The 17,475-nt window shown below is 35.9% G+C and overlaps 1 protein-coding gene across 1 annotated transcript in view; it reads left to right on the forward strand.

The window, feature by feature from the left end:
• Positions 1-17,475, forward strand: part of LOC148759251 (sperm-associated antigen 6) — a 72,884-nt gene that overhangs the window by 12,021 nt on the left and 43,388 nt on the right. The window contains exons 3-4 of the mRNA XM_088789164.1: positions 4,459-4,625; positions 6,592-6,775. Coding sequence (XP_088645290.1) covers positions 4,459-4,625; positions 6,592-6,775 — 351 coding nt within the window. The remainder of the gene's footprint in view (positions 1-4,458; positions 4,626-6,591; positions 6,776-17,475) is intronic.

Consider the following 17,475-nt stretch of genomic DNA (forward strand, 5'->3'; position numbering starts at 1 on the left):
CACGAAGTAGAATAGACATTACCAGAGGCTGGGGGTAGAGGGAAATGGGAAGTTATTGTTTAATTTGTATAGAGTGTCTTTTAATGGTGATGAAAAATTCTGGAAATGATGGTGATAGTTTTACAAAATTGGGACTATACTTACTGCCACTGAATTGTACATCTAAAAATGGCTAAAATGATAAATTTTATGTAATGTATGTTTTATCACAATAAAAATTTAAAAAATTATAAAAAATTGGAAAACAAATAAAGAAGGTAAGTAAGCAGGGAAACCAGAAATCTTTACCATGACTTAAATGGGCCTAAAGGCCCAGTTTGCAGATACTTGTTTTTAAAGAAAGTTGAGATGTTAAATATCTGTATAAACAGAAGACTGAGGTAATATGTATATAAACTATATACATGTAAAATGAGACTTAATGGGTAATATTTTTGTCTTTGGAAAGGTTTGCCCTTTCCTTCCTGACTTATATATGCAGTTGGCATGCAAAATCAAAGTATTAGGCCTACATTGCATTAAAAGGAATTAAAGCAAAGAATTGTGATTATTTTGCAGCTATTTTATAATCTTCTTTACTAGATTCTTAGTTTCTTGAGAGGAGGAGCTGCCTTAATTCATGTGTAGTCCTATTCCTTGCTCCTTGGTAAACCCTGATCTGTGTTTTTGAATGAATGGCTGTGGACAGAATCAGCGAGGTGGTTTCTGTTTGGGGCATAACTGAACTGCAGTGTAGGTATTAGCAACAATGTCACCAGTATGGCACAGGAACAAGAAAAATAAAAAAAGAACTCAAGATTATAAAGTTGGGGGAGGAAGAGAATTGTAAAGATTCATCCTAGAATTTGAATTTTAGAAATAGTTACACACCATTTTATTAGTTTGTATAGGGCAGACAGAATTGTTTTATAGATATTAAAGTATAATATATGAATTATTATTTTAACATGAGATATTAGTACTTATTGGCTCCTTCAGTGGAGACTCTAGTGAGGTCATTAGCTGCTCCCTCGAGACCTGGTGTATCAAATACTATCCAGGCTGCTGCAATTTATAGATTCTAAATTTTCATGCATTCGCTCACCAAGGATCATTCACTATGGATTCCTAATGGACAGGCAGGTAAGGAAAATTTTCTTTTCATGTTATATATACTTCTTTTCTCCGTTCTTCTCGCTTTCATCATTATCTGTATTTTTAGAACAAAGCTGTAATTAGAATAACAAAATCTCCATGCTTAATCTGTGTAAGAGATAAAAAAAAATATGTCCTTGGGGACTGATGATTATGAAGCACTAAAAGGCAATTCAAGGACTAGCTATTAGGGGCAATATTTTCTCTAATAAAAATGATGTTATTCAAACCAAGATATTTTAAATGGAAACTTTAGCTTTTACTTTTATAGGTTCAGATATATAGTATTTTTCAAAATCCTCCTTGTGCTACTGTCTGAACTAAGGAATATAGGAAAAGTATGTAGAGCAGAAGCATCCATGTAGAAACCTAACTTGTATACAGAAGGAAACTGAAGGAAAGGAATTGTGTGTCAATTTATTGACACTATTTTTCCTGGGCCAGATGCAGTAGAAAAACGGAGGAGAAAATATATAAAGCAGAAAATTCCTTTGAGTATATAGACAAGTGAAGTACCTTTTTGTGTGTAAAGTATTTTACTGCTAAAATTACAAACTAAAATTTTTCCAAAATTGGGAGCCTTTTGGTATATTAGCTAAATACTGTAACTAATAATAAACACGTATAATTTAATTAAATATTATAGACCTAGACAGATGAATTCATTCTTCAAATTCTTAACAAAAAAGTTCGAAGTTCTTTAGATTTTAATTCAAAATATCTAGGTTGAATAATCCAAAATGGATTGATTTACCAATTACATTTCAAGGGCAATAAGTCACTACCTTCACATAAATGTATGAAGTGAGAAAAAAGGAAATAACAGAATTAGCAAGAAAAAATAATGTGAGACATAATTGTGAGTCTCTTAAAACTATTCTAAGCATATTTATACTTTATTTTTTTGGTTAATTAATGTATTTATTATGAAATTTTAAATATGTTAACAAATTTAGCTTTTCTTTTTAAAAATATTTACTTAAAGCAGTGCATATTGATTATCAAATATGTCAAGTTATAATTAACAACAACAACAACAAATAACCCAATTTGAAAATGGTCAAAGAACTTGAATAGATATTTCAGCAAAGATGTACAAATGGCCAATAAGCACATAAAAAGACATTCACCATCATTCGTGCTACGGGAAATGAAAATCAAAACCATCATGAGATACCACTTTACACCTGTTAGTATGGCTATTATTTAAAAAACAAAAGAAAATAACAAGTGTTGGTTGAAGGTAGGCAGAAATTTGAACACTTGTACTTTCCTGATGGGAATGTAAAATGGTGCAGCCTTTGAAGAAAACAGTCATACAGTTCTTAGATAGTGGTGAAGATTACACATCATTGTAAATGTACTTAATACCACTGAAATGGACACTAAAAAATGGTTAAAGTGGTAATTTTTGTTATGTGTATTTGCCACAATTTAAAAACTAAAAAAATATCAAGTAATAAAGCAAACTACAAAGAAGAGATTGGCAAATTGTTTTAAATCCAACTTTCTAGAATGAACTCATGTTAATATTTGGTAATTCTAATACCTTATTCTGTGCTTTAAACTTTTTGTTGTGAGATATTTCAGAAATTATTTCTATAAAAGTATAGATAACAGTATAAGCAACACTTATGAGCAAACACTGGGATTTGTTTCACAGTAGCTATTGCATGGTCATGAGTAGGAGGGCTTTATGGCTGCAAAGTTAACCAGCTTGAGTGGGATTCAAACTTGTAAATGTGGCCTTATGTAAGATGATCTAACTAGGCCAAATTAAACATAAACATGATCAATAAATGAAATTGGAAGTCATGAAAAGCCACAGGTCACATTATTATCTGTGATAAGCATCATTATCATTCTGTTTATGTTATTTGGTAGTACTATTATTTTTGTCTAATCCTAAATGTTACTGTAAATGTTTTCCTTTCATTCTAGTTAATGTTTCTGGATATAACATTCTAAAAGAATATTAGTAATATTTGCTTTTATAGATCAATGGGGTATGTTTTTATAGAAAAGATGTAATAACTGAAGTTGTAAAGCCTGATGTATATTGTGTAAAGTTTAGAAAGTCAAGGGGCACTTTGTTCCAGTTTGGACTCTGTCATTACCTTTCTTGCAACCTTAGACTAAAACACCATCGTTAAAGCACAAATAGTCGACTATTTTGCATATTTCGTATTAGGTTGGTGCAAAAGTAATTGCAGTTTTGCAATTATTATTAACTTTTTAAACTACAATTACTTTTGCACCAACCTAATAGTAAGGCAAAGTTAATATAAAGAGTTAGAGTATCCAGTAAAATGACCAAAAATGCAATTATGATTTGTCTCCTTTTCTCCACCTCCTCAATTTTTAATACATATTATTTATTTAGCAATTATCAATTAAAAATGTCAGAATTTCTAACCTTTCTCTACCATTAATTAGTGGTATGATGATTTACTTAACTTCTCTCAGCCTCCATTTCCTCATCTGTAAAATAGACATAGTAATAGGGCCTACTTCATAGGTTTGTTAGGAGAGTTTGATGAATTACTATGGAAAACAAGTCCTTAAAACAATGTGTGCATGTAAGTGCTCCATAAATATAAGCTTCTTTTATTATTGTTGTGATGATATACCTACTAAAATGAATATTATGAGAGCTAGTAATACTATGTACTTTCTTATCTCAAAGAATGTATTTATTTGGAGATAGTGTCAGAAATCTGATTTGCAGCCCTTCATGAATGTGAGGTCCTAGCCAAATGTCCACCTAGCCCCCCGGCTCTGAGATAGATCCTGATACAATTTCTGTAATAAACTCTTAAGTTCATTTGGAATGAGAGAAAAGACCCAACAGTTGGAATCAGAGAAAAAAAACAAGCAGAAGACTTCATTGAGAGGAAAGGATCTGAACTGAGCCCTGAAAGATAGGATTTGCAAAGGCTGGGGGTGGGGTGGGGGTGGGACTCTACTACGCCCCGCTCCCCCATGTTGTAGGCATTATACTCTGTGCTTCACAGCCTTTCTCTGCATTGCTCATGACAGCCCTGTCAGGTCACATAGCCAGTGTTTGCCAAATCAGGGATTTAAACTCTTATCCCCAAGCCTTTCTTACTTCCATGTTTTGCTGCTGCTTTGATAATTACAGGTTTTATTTTTCTTGTCTTGGTCAGCCATATGCTTCTAAATATCCCATTAGTTTCAAGTGGATAATTTTGTTTGTTTTTGCTGATTTTCCCCTTAATTTTCTTATCTGCATATATGCTGAACTGTATATTTACTTTTTAATTTAAATTTTGCTGATTTCTGTTCTTTCATAATGTAACTCAGGTGTAATGTCTTTGCTGAGATCTCTTCTTCTGGATGTGGTCCCAACAATTCAACAGACTGCAGCTCTGGCTCTTGGGAGACTGGCTAATTATAATGATGACCTAGCGGAAGCAGTTGTGAAGGGAGACATTCTTCCACAGCTTGTTTATTCGTTGGCAGAACAGAATGTAAGATTAAAAATAATAAGTTATATGTTTTTGTTGTTGCTACCTTTGACTTTTAAAAATTTGAAGTTTGGGTACAATTGCAAACTTGTAGGCATTAGAATTGTTAAGGTCTTAATACACCTTCAATTCTTTGAACTGCACATAAAAATATCTTTAGGGTATTTTACTTTGGGTTGATATGCAGCTTTTCTCAATTACTGTTAATATAAGGAGAAAACAGGCTAAAATTTTTAATGAAATTATACGTAAAGCAGTATTTCTGTTTATTGGGAGATTTAAGCTATAGGATCAGCCTTAGATTGGTATATGCTCGTATGAAGCCCTAGGCAAACAAAAGTTGTTCTCAACAATACTTATGTCACAAGCTTCTATCTTGTTCACCTACTAGTCCTTTAACTCATTTCTCACAGAAGATTTAATCTCTCTTTATGAGGTACAAAGTCCTCTGGGTTTGCTTTTGCTTTTTTTTTTTTTAAGGAAATTATTTTGGTGAGGAGTGGGAGACAAGGGAGGGATTTGGGAAAGTGGAAATTAGGAGAAAAGATGAATGAGATCAGAAAGTGTGAATTACAGGTACTGTAATTAGTAGTGACTATTGATGCCCAATAAATTGTCTGTGAATTTGAAAATTCTGCAATATAAAAAGTCAAATTAGCTTAAGTTAATGACAAGAAATCTATCACCATTATTTTTCCACAATTATAAGAAAATAATCTGTGGGAAGCTACTTTAAAACTCTATTCTAATTTTTACAATAAATTAATAGATATTTGGTTACTGACATAAAATTAGACTTTACAACAAATATTTTAATATCTATATATGTTATATTTAAGAAGCTAAGGAAATACACAAAATCAAAACATTATTATTAACACAGCATATTTCTTATATCATCAATATATACTAGGTTTTGAGATATAATATGTTAAAAATATACTTGATGTATTTTCTTTCTCCTGTACAATTTTTACTGTACCTTAACATGTTAGACTAAGTAAACAGAATGCTTTCAAAATGAGTGCTGTAGTCACCCAGGGATTTTTAGGTAGTCACTGTAAAGAAATAGAAACTTAGAATATAAAATAGAGGATTAACTGGGTTCTATTAATAAAAAGAGGCAGGAGACCATTACTGTGTTATTATGTGAACCATAAAACCACAGTGGGTGTTATAGCTAAATACTTCCTAAATATTTGTTTAGTTATATGAAAAAAATTGTTTTAGCTTTATTTTCTTAGTCTGATAAATTTATATATACGAAATAATATAAATACAAAGCATTACTTAAAATTCACATAATGGTAAGTCATTTGTATTTGTCTTTTTAAAAAAGCATTTCTAAAAAGGGATAAATAACATATCCCATTGTTTGGACAGTTTATTTGCCAGGTTAAGTTTTAAAATGTATCAAGAATGTTTATCCAATGATTGGTAAGTGCATCTCAAAACATGGTTGTTATTTCAGGATAATTTAGGACACCAGAAAGATTAGTTGAGGACATGAAAGGCCTATCATGCTTAGAGACTGAGGGCAGGTAAAGGAAACAAATTTGTCAGTTGACAGTTTAGTTGTACATGTTGAGTCTAAGAGCTCCCATAGGTCAAACAAATACCTTTCAGTGTAATGCAGATACATAAAATCTCATTATTTTATGAATTTTTAAGGAAATATTAATATAATAAGTAGGAAATATAGTATTTTATTTTATAAATGCATGTTTTAGAATAAAACAGTTGAAATGTAATATAAGACTTACATTGTTTTAGTTCAGTTACTGAACAAAAGCAATGGGGAACATGAAAAAATCAAAATTATTTTGCAGGATGTGTTTCATTTTTTGTATTTAAATGCTGTTGAGCTTTATTACAATAATGTCATTCTTACATCGGTTTTGGTCTATTTTAACTTTTGGTTGTATAAGTGCTCAACTCACTTTGAGTTTTATCTATTTTATCCTTGTAGCGTTTTTACAAGAAAGCAGCTGCCTTCGTGTTACGAGCAGTTGCTAAACATTCTCCTCAACTAGCTCAGGCAATAGTTGATTGCGGAGCACTGGATACGCTTGTGGTATGCTTGGAAGATTTTGACCCTGGAGTCAAGGAGGCTGTAGCCTGGGCTCTTGGATATATTGCAAGACATAATGCAGGTAATGGAACATCTTTTAAAATAGGATTATTAAAGTTTAGATTTATTAGGTAAATCAGATTTTGCTTAGTAAAGCATAGGTGAGGTTTTACTAATGTTTCATATATTATGGGAGATAAGTTTTGAATGATGCCCAAGTTGTTTGGATCACAAATTCACAACAACCTATACATTTTTGTCTTTATCTTAGTTAGCTAAAGAGAAATTTGAAGATGGAAAGAAAAAGGGAGAGAATGGGCCAAATGAGAATTTGATTAATTCTCAAACACCTTGGTAAATTGGTTCAGTTGAGAAATTATTTCAGTGTGTCACTCCTCAGGGTACATTGGGTCTTCACTCTTTTAATAGGGTGTTCCAAACCCGCTAGGGCCATATCATATGAGTGAGTAATGTTGAAAAGATACAGACATGATAACTTTCTAGAACATTTTTGTATTTAGCCCATATTGGGCACGAAGAAGGAGAAAGAGAAGGAGCACCTTCTCTTATAAACCGACAGCTCAGTGATGTCATCAAGAAGGGACCTGGATCTCTTGTGTGAAGGTTGTGCTGACACACCCCCTTATTAAAAAGTGCATGGGGAACAAAATTGTCCCCATCACTTTACAGAAGTTGCTAAATAATATGAACAAATAACAGAACAAGAATATAGAGTTTAACAAACAGGTAAAAATGATCAACTTTGCTAATAATCAAGACCTGCATATTAAAACAATGAATATATTTTGTCCCACCTATTATTATTTGGGGGGAAAAAAGAGTAAAGCAGAAATATAGCCAGTGGTTAAGAGCATGGTTACAACAAAAATATTTGCTTTGGATGGAATACTATTCGGCGGTAAGAAAAGATGATATAGGAACATTTGTGACCACATGGATGGATCTTGAGAGTGTAATGCTGAGCGAAATAAGTCAGACAGAAAAAGCAGAGAACCATGTGATTTCACTGATATGTGGTATATAAACCAAAAACAACAAAAGAACAAGACAAACAAATGAGAAACAGAAACTCATAGACACAGACAATAGTTTAGTGGTTACCAGAGGGTAAGGGGGGTGGGGGGTAGGGGGTGGGAGATGAAGGTAAGGTGGATCAAATATATGGTGATGGAAGGAGAACTGACTCTGGGTGATGAACACACAATGGGATTTATAGATGATGTAATACAGAATTGTACACCTGAAATCTATGTAATTTTACTAACAATTGTCACCCCAATAAATTAAAAAAAAAAAATTGCTTTGGGAATTCATCCTAAGGAAAGAATTCCACAGAATAAAAAAACTATATTCATAAAAATGTTATTGTAGCATTATTTGTAATATCAAAAAACCTCATTAGTTGGCAAGAATTTAGAGGTTAAATTATGATAGTTTACTTAATGGAATCTCATTCAACAAATTGAAAAGGTAATTATGAATCCTACATGGTTACATGGAGAAGTGATTATAATGTAAAAAAAGGACAAAATTATATATTACAATTATAAAAATAAGTTTTTATATGGACATAAATTACAAAGCGATACATGTTTGTGTTACTAGGGTGATAGAATTAAGGGTATTTTTCTTTGTTTTCCAGATTTTTCAATGTATATATATATATATATATATACACACACACACATATACACACATATATACATATATATATATATATATATATATATATATATATATATATATATAAAATAGCTACTTTTTATCAAGTAGTTACTTGTGCCTAGCTCTGTGCAGTATGCTCTAGATACATTATCTCATTTTGATTGTGGTACCCTTAGGGTAGGTATTATTCTCTCTGTTAAACAGAGAAATGGGGTAGAACTTAAGAGAGGACACATGAAGTTATATTAATGGTGGCACTGGAAAGTATAAATCTGAGTATAAATCTGTCTGAATCCAAAGCTCACGTTAACCACTGTACTGTACAGCTTCACTACATATTTCTTGAAAGATTGTTGAAGAAATTCAAAACAGAAGAAACAATAAGAGGTTCTCTCATGGTTATGTTTAATTTGGTTCTTCAAATGGTGAAACTATTAGGGACAAAAAAAGAAAGAAAATGATATAAAATTAAATTGAGAAAGAAAACTATTGTCATGCTTAGAATGATTCAGAGGTAGGATATCAAAATTATTTCCTTACTATCTGGATTTTGGTTTTCCAGGTAGGTTCACTGTTGCTTACTATATGTTGATTGAGAAAACTAAGGCAGTGTTTTAGATCAGAAGCTGGTTATTATGGGGAAACTACAAGAGTATTATTTAGTAACCTTTTTTTTTATGTCAGAGACCTTATTGCAAAAACATTATAACATGAGTGTTTAAAAGGATGGTGCAAACAAAAGAGCCTTGAGGGACAGCTGTACAACTGCATTCTCAGGCAGGTACCCAGAGACAGCCTTTCCATACCTCGCTTTTGTTGAATCTGAGACTAAATTATAATAGTGCATAAATAGGATTTGTCTTAGGGATCCCATTTCAAATTTTTGCTATAACCTGTCTCCCACATGGAATTCCCACTATAATTTCAATATTTCACAATACTTAGGAGCTGAGACCCAGAAGCTCCCAGAAGAGATTACTACCTAGATTTCTCAGAAAGAAAGGGAATTGTTATTTTAGTAAGTGATAAAAGAAGTCATTGATTATTATCTAAGATTTCCTGTCAGGATGGTGGAGTAGGTAAATGCTGTGCTTACCTCCTCTTACAACCACATGAAAAGTACAACTAACATATAGAACAACCATCATTGAGAATTGCCTGAAGTCTAGCTAAACTGAAGCCCTACAACAAAGGACATACAGAAGAAGCCACCTCGAGAGTGGTGGAAGGGGTGGAGATTTGGAACATGTTGGTCCCACACCCGTGTGTGACCATTAAAAAATGGGAGGGATATCTCGACTGTGAAGGTCTCCCTGGAGGAGCAAGGGGTCCCAGCCCCACACAAGGCTCCCCAGCCCCGGGTTTCAGTGGCGGGGAGAGAAGTCCCCATAACTTTTGGTTGTGAAAACCAGCAGAGATTGGGGCTGAGTGAGTCAAGGGAGGCTGCAGACTCAGGTGTTCTTCCTAAAGGGCCCGTGCACAGACTTACTCATTGATGGACTCACTCACTCTGAGCTCCAGCACTAGGGCATTAGCTCAAAATGTTCCAGGGACATATGGCAGGAACTGAGTTGTCTGGCTTCAGGGTGAGAGCTGGAGGGACTGCTTTCTCCCAGATGGAAGAGCTGGCAGAAGCCATTGTTTCTTTGTTGAGCCCTCCCCACTCTCAATGTGCAGATGCAGGTGGCCACCATATCTGAGTCTCCATCAACCTGGCTAACACTGTTCCTTTGCCCTGCCCTGGATGATTCCCAGAAACCCCACCCCACCCAACTTTCAGGCACATGGAAGCCACTTCCAGTGGCTTTTCAGATACAAACAGCCTATTTTGGCTCATGCTGAAGACTTTCCTAAAATCAGTCAAAGTTTCACAAAATCCAAACAGCAGCATCTGGCTTTGGCATGATGTACCACTTGTGGAACAACTCAAGCCTGGAACCAGCCACAGCCCATCCAGTTTGCAGCTGGGCCACTTGAACCACCTTCAAACCCAGCACAGGTGGTGGCCATCTGTGGATTGCTTTGTGGCTCATGCCAGGTGGCCCCAGGCAGGACATATGCTGTGGCTGAACTTGGCCTGTGGCACAGCCTCTCCCTGGAGGCCCTGAAATTCAGCACACCCAGAAGCCAGCTTCAGGCTGAGGTGAAGCATCACCCAGCTGCTTCCAAGGATGACACACCCAAAGGGTAGACTGGGCAGGCACCAGAGCCCTGCTAAAGCAAATCCTGCTCTGTAGGGTCAGCCCGTGCACAACAACTCTGTAGTCACAGCCTGTCCTCACAACCAATCAGCCTGAGAGTGAATCCCTCTCATTGACATGCAAACAGCAACCAAGGCTCAACTACAACAGGAGGGCACATACAACCGACACAATGGACACTCCTGGAACACCCAGCTCTGGTGACCAGGGACTGTGTCACTGAGCCTGAAAGGACACCTACATAAGGACACTCTACTAAGACCAGGAGGCATAGTAGCCCTGCCTGGCACATAGTAACAAACACAGGGAGGCAGCCCAAATGGGGGAGACAAAGACACATGTCCCAAATAAAAGGACAGAACAAAGCGCCAGAAAAAGAACTAAACAAAATGGAGATAGGCAATCTACCAGACACAGTGTTCAAAACACTGGTTATAAGGATGCTCAATGATCTCAGGGAGAACTTCAATGCGATAGGAAACATAAAAATAGAGATAGAAAACATAAAAAAGAACCAGTCAGAAATAAAGAATACAATAATGGAAATGAAGAATACATTACAGGGAACCAACCATTGTGTAGATGAAGCAGAGGATCAAACCAATGATGTACAAGGTAAAGTAGCAGAAAACACCCAATCAGAACAGCAAAAAGAAAAAAGAATCCAAAAAATTGAGGTGAATTGAAGGGGCCTCTGGGAAAACACCAAGTGTACCAACATTGGCATTATAGAGGTACCAGAAGGAGAAAAGAGAGAGCAAAGAATGGAAAACCTATTTGGCTATTGGAGAATGATGTCATAGAAATGGCGGTGTGAATGAGCTTCTTGAAATCTCCCCTGGAATTTACAACAAACTGAACAACTATAATTCCACAAAGGACTCCCTGCTCACCAGACAAGCAAGGCTAAGAGATGCACAACTAACATCATCTAAAGGTGGGCAAATTGGGCGAGTAGGGGAGGAGGGAAGCTGGAAGTGTGATGATGTGGGCTGCGTGGGCGCAGGATTCACACCTAGTAGCTTGGAGCTCTGAGCTCCCTGCATTCCAGAGGTACCATAGCTGCAGGAGAGGGATGAATTCAGACTGCTAGGGCACTGCTTATGGTGCACAGTCCCACCTGAGGGATAAGCATATAACACGGCTGAACCCAACACTCATGGCAGAGACCTTGGAGCAAAGACTGAGGGAAGAAGGGTGAAAACGGCGGTTTAAGCCCTCACTGCTGAGCAAAGGATGGAAGGATTAGGCACAGAGCCTAGCCGACCCCCTCCCACCCTCCAGTGCTAGAAGCAGAACGGTGTAGCAAATTCAGATAGAAAGAACAGAATATTTGCAGTTCTGAGACTTGTGGCCCATAGCCATGGACACATAGCCCAACTAGTTCCAGAGAAGGAGAGAGAGCCTTGGGTGCAGGACTGGCTGTTCTGGTTGTCACTGCCATTGCTCTGGGCCACCTTCCACAACCTACCCTGTCCCTTCCCCACCTATCTGGGCGGATCCCTGCAGGAGTAAACAGAGCCACTGAACACACAGGCTCTGAAAATAGTGCGGGAAGAGCTTTGGAAATTCAGAAGCTCTTCACATCCCTGCACAGAGGCGGTCCACTGTGACCCAGGCGACCTGTTCACAGAGGAGAAGCCCACCTTCCAGGGAATCCCCCCTTTGTGTGAGAAGCCAGAACACTGCAGAGAAAATATAACACTACAGCATAAGAGAGAATGAAAGGCTGCAGTCACACAGAAAATAAAACATTCTACAAACACCTACTGGAAAACAAAAGAAAGACCTCTTCCTATCAACCTGTTGCAGAACCCACTCCTGTAGATGCCTAGGAACAGAAATAATAAATCATTAATTGCCATGAATAACCAAGGTCAGAAGACAGCTCAGAGGAAAATGAAAAGTTTCCAGAAAATGAACTTAAAGACGTGGAAATATGTGACTTAAAAGACAGAGAATTCAAGATTACAGTTGTGAAAAAACTCAATGAGATGCAAGAAAACATAGACAGGCAGTTTAATGAACTCAGAAACACAATCAAAGAACAAAATCAACATTTTACCAAAGAGATTGAAATTTTAAAAAAGAATCAAAGAGAATTTTTGGAGATTAAGAACTCAACCAAAGAAATGAATGAAATAGACAGCATAGGTAACAGAGTTGACCAGATGGAGGAAAGAATCAGTGACATCCAAGACAGACATCTGGAAATGACACAGATGGAAGAAGAGGCAGACTTAAGTCTTAAAAGAAATGAAAGAACTCTCCAAGAACTTTATGACTCCATCAGAAAGAGCAATATAAGAACAATGGGTATACCAGAAGGAGAAGAAAGGGAGAAGTGAACAGAGAATATAAACAAAAAATTGTTGATGAGAACTTCCAAACTTATGGAAAAACCTAGATCCTCGAATCCAAGACGCAAATAGAACACCTAATTATCTCAATCCCAAAAGGCCTTCTCCAAGACACAACATATTGAAGCTGTCAACAATTAACGAAAAAGAAAGAATCGTCAAGGCAGCCAGGGAAAAGAAGATGGTAAGCAACAAAGGAAAGCCCATTAGGTTATCATCAGATTTTTCAGCAGAAACTCTACAAGCCAGGAGGAAGAGGATTCAAATATTAAACTCTTGAAAGAGAGAAATTATGAGCCAAGGATAATATATCTAGCAAAGATATCCTTTAGATATGAAGGAGGAATAAAGACCTTTCCAGATGTACAGAAGCTGAGGGAATTTTCTAACACACAACCTGCACTACAAGAAATACTGACAGAGGCTATTCGACCTGATAAAAAATCACAAAAGAATACAAAACCATGAGTAGTATTATGAACAGGACTAATATCCAAAATATATAAGGAACTCATACAACTCAACAACAAAAAAAACAATCCAATGAAAAAATCAGCAGAGGACCTGAATAGACATTTCTCCAAAGAGCACATACAAATGACCAACAGACATATAAAAAAGTGCTCAACATCACTAATCATCAGAGAAATGCAAATAAATACCATAATGAAATATCACCTCACACCAGTTAGAGTGGCTATCATCAACAACACAAATGGTAATAAGTATTGGAAAGGCTGTGGAGAAAAAGGAACCCTCATACATTGTTGGTGGGAATGCAGACTGGTACAGCCGTTATGGAAGGCAGTGTGGAGGTTCCTCAAAAAATTAAGAATAGAATTACCATATGACCCAGGAATCCCTCTCCTGGGTATCTAACCGAAATATCTGAAAACATTTATCCATAAAGACATGTGTTCTCCAATGTTACAGCTTTATTTATGGTGGCCAAGACATGCAAACAATTAAAGTGTCCTTTGATAGATGAATGGATAAAGTTGTTGTATATATACACAATGGAATACTATTTTGTCATAAGAAAGATGAAATAGTACCATTTGTGACAACACAGATGGATCTCGAGGTTATATTGCTAAGTGAAATAAGTCGGACAGAAAAAGTCGAGAACTGTTTGATTTCACTGATATGTGGTATATAAAACTGAAAATAACAAAAGAACAAGACAAACAAATGAAGAAACAAAGGCTCATAGACACAGACAATAGTTTAGTGGTTATCAGAAGTTAAGGGGGGAGGGAGGTGGTAGATGAGGGTAAAGGGGATCAAGTATAAGGTGATGGAAAGAGAAGTTAACCAATGTGTGGTTAACACACATTGTGATATATAGATGATGTATTACAGAATTGTATACCTGAAATCTATGTAACTTTACTAACAGTTGTCACCCCAATAAACTTTAATTAAAAAGAAAAAAGCTATCATCCTAGAAAAAAAAAAAAAGAAAGAAAAAGCATTTGAAGAAATAATGATGGAAAACCTCCCTAACCAGGTGAAGGAAATAGACAGAAAAGCTCAAGAAGTACTGAGAATCCCAAACAAGTTGAACCAAAATTGGCCCCACCAAGACACGTCATTAAAATGCCAAAGCTTAAAGACAAAGAAAGAATCTTAAAAGTAGCAAGAAAAAAGCAGCTAGTTACCTACAAGGGAGCTCCCATAACGCTGTCAGCTGATTTCTGAATAGAAACTTTGCAGGCCAGAAGGGATTGACAGGAAAGATTCAAAGTGATGAAAAACAAGATCCTACAATCAAGAATACTCTACCTAGCAAAAGTACCATTTAGAATTTGGGACAGATAGCATCCCAGACAAGAAAAAGTTAAAGGAGTTCATCACCACCAAACAAGTATTGCAAGGAATCTTAGAGAGGCTTCTTTAAGACAAAAATAACTAATTAAATAAATAAATAATATGAATAATTAAATGGCAATAACTATCAATAATTACTTTCGTTGTAAATAGATTAAATGCTCCAATCAAAAAAACAGGGTGGACTGAATGGATAAGAAAACAAGACCTTTATACATGCTGCCTACAAGAGACTCACTTCAGATTGAAAGACACATATAGACTGAAAGTAAAGGGATGGAAAAATATATTTCATGAAAATGGAAACAAATAAAAAAGGATGAGGTAGCAGTACGTATACTAAACAAAATAAACTTTAAAACAAAGGCTATAACAAGAGATAAAGCAACCCCACGTCTGGACATTTATCTGAAGAAACTAAAAACGCTACTTAGATGGGACGTATACATCCATATGTTCATTGCAGCATTGTTTATAATGGCCAAGATGTGAAGGCTGCCTGCGTATTGATGGATTAATGGATAAACAGGAGGTGGTATATATGTATATAATACAATTTTGCTTGGCCATGGAAGGGAATGGGTTCTTGCCATCTGCAGTGGCAAAGATGGACCTGGACAGTATTGTGCTGAGTGGAGTATGTCAGACAGAGAAAGACAGATGCAATGTGATTTTGCTTTTATGTGGAATTTAAAGAACAAAATGAAAAAACAAACAAAAGAGAAACAGACTCATAGATACAGAGAACTTTTTGATGGTTTCCAGATGTGAGGGGAATGGGGGAGTGGGTGAAAAGAGAAGGGGATTAAGAAGTACAAATTTGTTGTTGCATAGTAGTCATGGGGATGTAGGGTGTAGCAGAAGGAATATAGTCAATAATATTGTAATAACTATGTATGGTGTCAGAGGGGTTCTAGACTTATCGGGGTGATAGATGGGAAGGGTGTTGGGGGGCAGGATGAAAAAGGTGAAGGGATTAAGAAATACAAATTGGTAGTTAAAAATAGTCACAGGGATGTAAAGCGTAGGGAATATAGTGAATAATATGATAGTAGCTATGCATAGCGCCAGGTGGGTACTAGACTAGTCAGGGGGATCACTTCTTAAATTATACAAATGTCTAACCACTATGCTGTACACCTGAAATTAATATAAAATAATGTTGAATGTCAACTGTAATTGAAAAAAGGGGGGGAAAGGTGAAGGGGAATAAGGTCCAAATTTCCATGTATAAAACTAGTAAATCATGGGGATATAATGTACAGGATAGGGAATATAGTCAATAATATTTTAATAGCGTGGCATGGTGTCAGATGGTTGCTGGACTTGTCATGTTGATCACTTCTTTAGATATATAATTGTTGAATAATATTGTGTACATCTGAAACGAATATAATATTGAATGTTATCTATATTTTAATAAAAATCTTTTAAAAGGACATTATTATTCACATCCTGAATATCAGTGAAATTACAGGATTTATGTCTAACCTGATTTCTTTCTCGATGATTTCTTAAAAATGGAATATATTGAGATTAATGGGAGGACAGTCATTCAGTGTTTTCTTCTTGGTATTAGTTGTAAAATGTTTGATTAGACAGTTTAAGAAATATAAACCTTTAATGGAGATGCAAAAGAAATGAAGTATACCTTTAAGGGCAATAGAAGGAAAAGATTTTGTGTATAGTTAATAAAAATAAAATAGTATATAATTAGAAGAGAGAAACCAATGGGCATCGTTTGACTTTTCCTTATTTGAAAAATACAATTTCTAAAAGTTACTTCTATATATAGATTTTAAGGGCAATAGAAGGAAATACAGATTTTAAAGCATTTTACAGATCACCAAAGAGAACTGGGGGTTAACAACCAAATGATGTTTTTAAAAAACTCTGTACAATCATGTCATTAAACTTCTATGATTGAATCACCAGTTATTGAATACACTTGATAATATGTACCTCTTACTTTGAAGATAAGTTATTTCTTTATATTTTTTTCTGCTCCTTTGTTAAGGCTGAGGTAGAATTCTCAGATTGGTTGTCTTTCTTACTTCTTGCCACACTCTCTCACTTTGCAGAATTATCTTATAACCTATTTACCTTATCAATGTCAAATCTCTCATTATTTCTAAAGAGTAACGTTGCTTTTGGAGATACGAGTGGTTAGGTGAGGAGCCTGGGAGGGCTGAAGTGTGAAGGGGAGAGGCAGCAGGAACTGTGGGGCTCTGGAGCCACAGAGCTTCCATTGGGAGGGGCCCCGGAAGGTGCTTCACCCGCTTAGGCCCTCCTTCCCTGCTCCCACCTGGTAGCGTTATCTTGCCTTGTTTCTAGCACAGCAGCTTTGTGGAGGAGCACTTCTAATAAATTGAGTCCCGAGTGTGGCAGCAATTAGAATACTTGAGACTGAGGTGAAGGCACTACTCTGGCTGGAAGTTTGAGGAAGGAGGAGGCATATGAGTGTTTTGCGTCAACGATCTTTGACATTTGGGCTCAAAGTAAGTTTTAAGTGTTTATTTTGAGAGCTTTCACTAAAAATGCTCTCTTGTAAACTTGGTCTGTTGTAAATTTTGGCTGTTCACAAGCCGGCAAAGAGGAATACATTTGATTAGGTGTTCTAAACCATTTTAGGTATTAATGTAATTGTCATATTATAGATGAAGAAAATGAAGTAGAGAGATTAAAGGATTTCTTCTGGTCAGACA

The sequence above is a fragment of the Rhinolophus sinicus genome, chromosome 1 (genome assembly GCF_057876585.1).
Source record: "Rhinolophus sinicus isolate RSI-liver-muscle chromosome 1, RSI-T2T, whole genome shotgun sequence".
Classification (NCBI taxonomy): domain Eukaryota; kingdom Metazoa; phylum Chordata; class Mammalia; order Chiroptera; family Rhinolophidae; genus Rhinolophus; species Rhinolophus sinicus.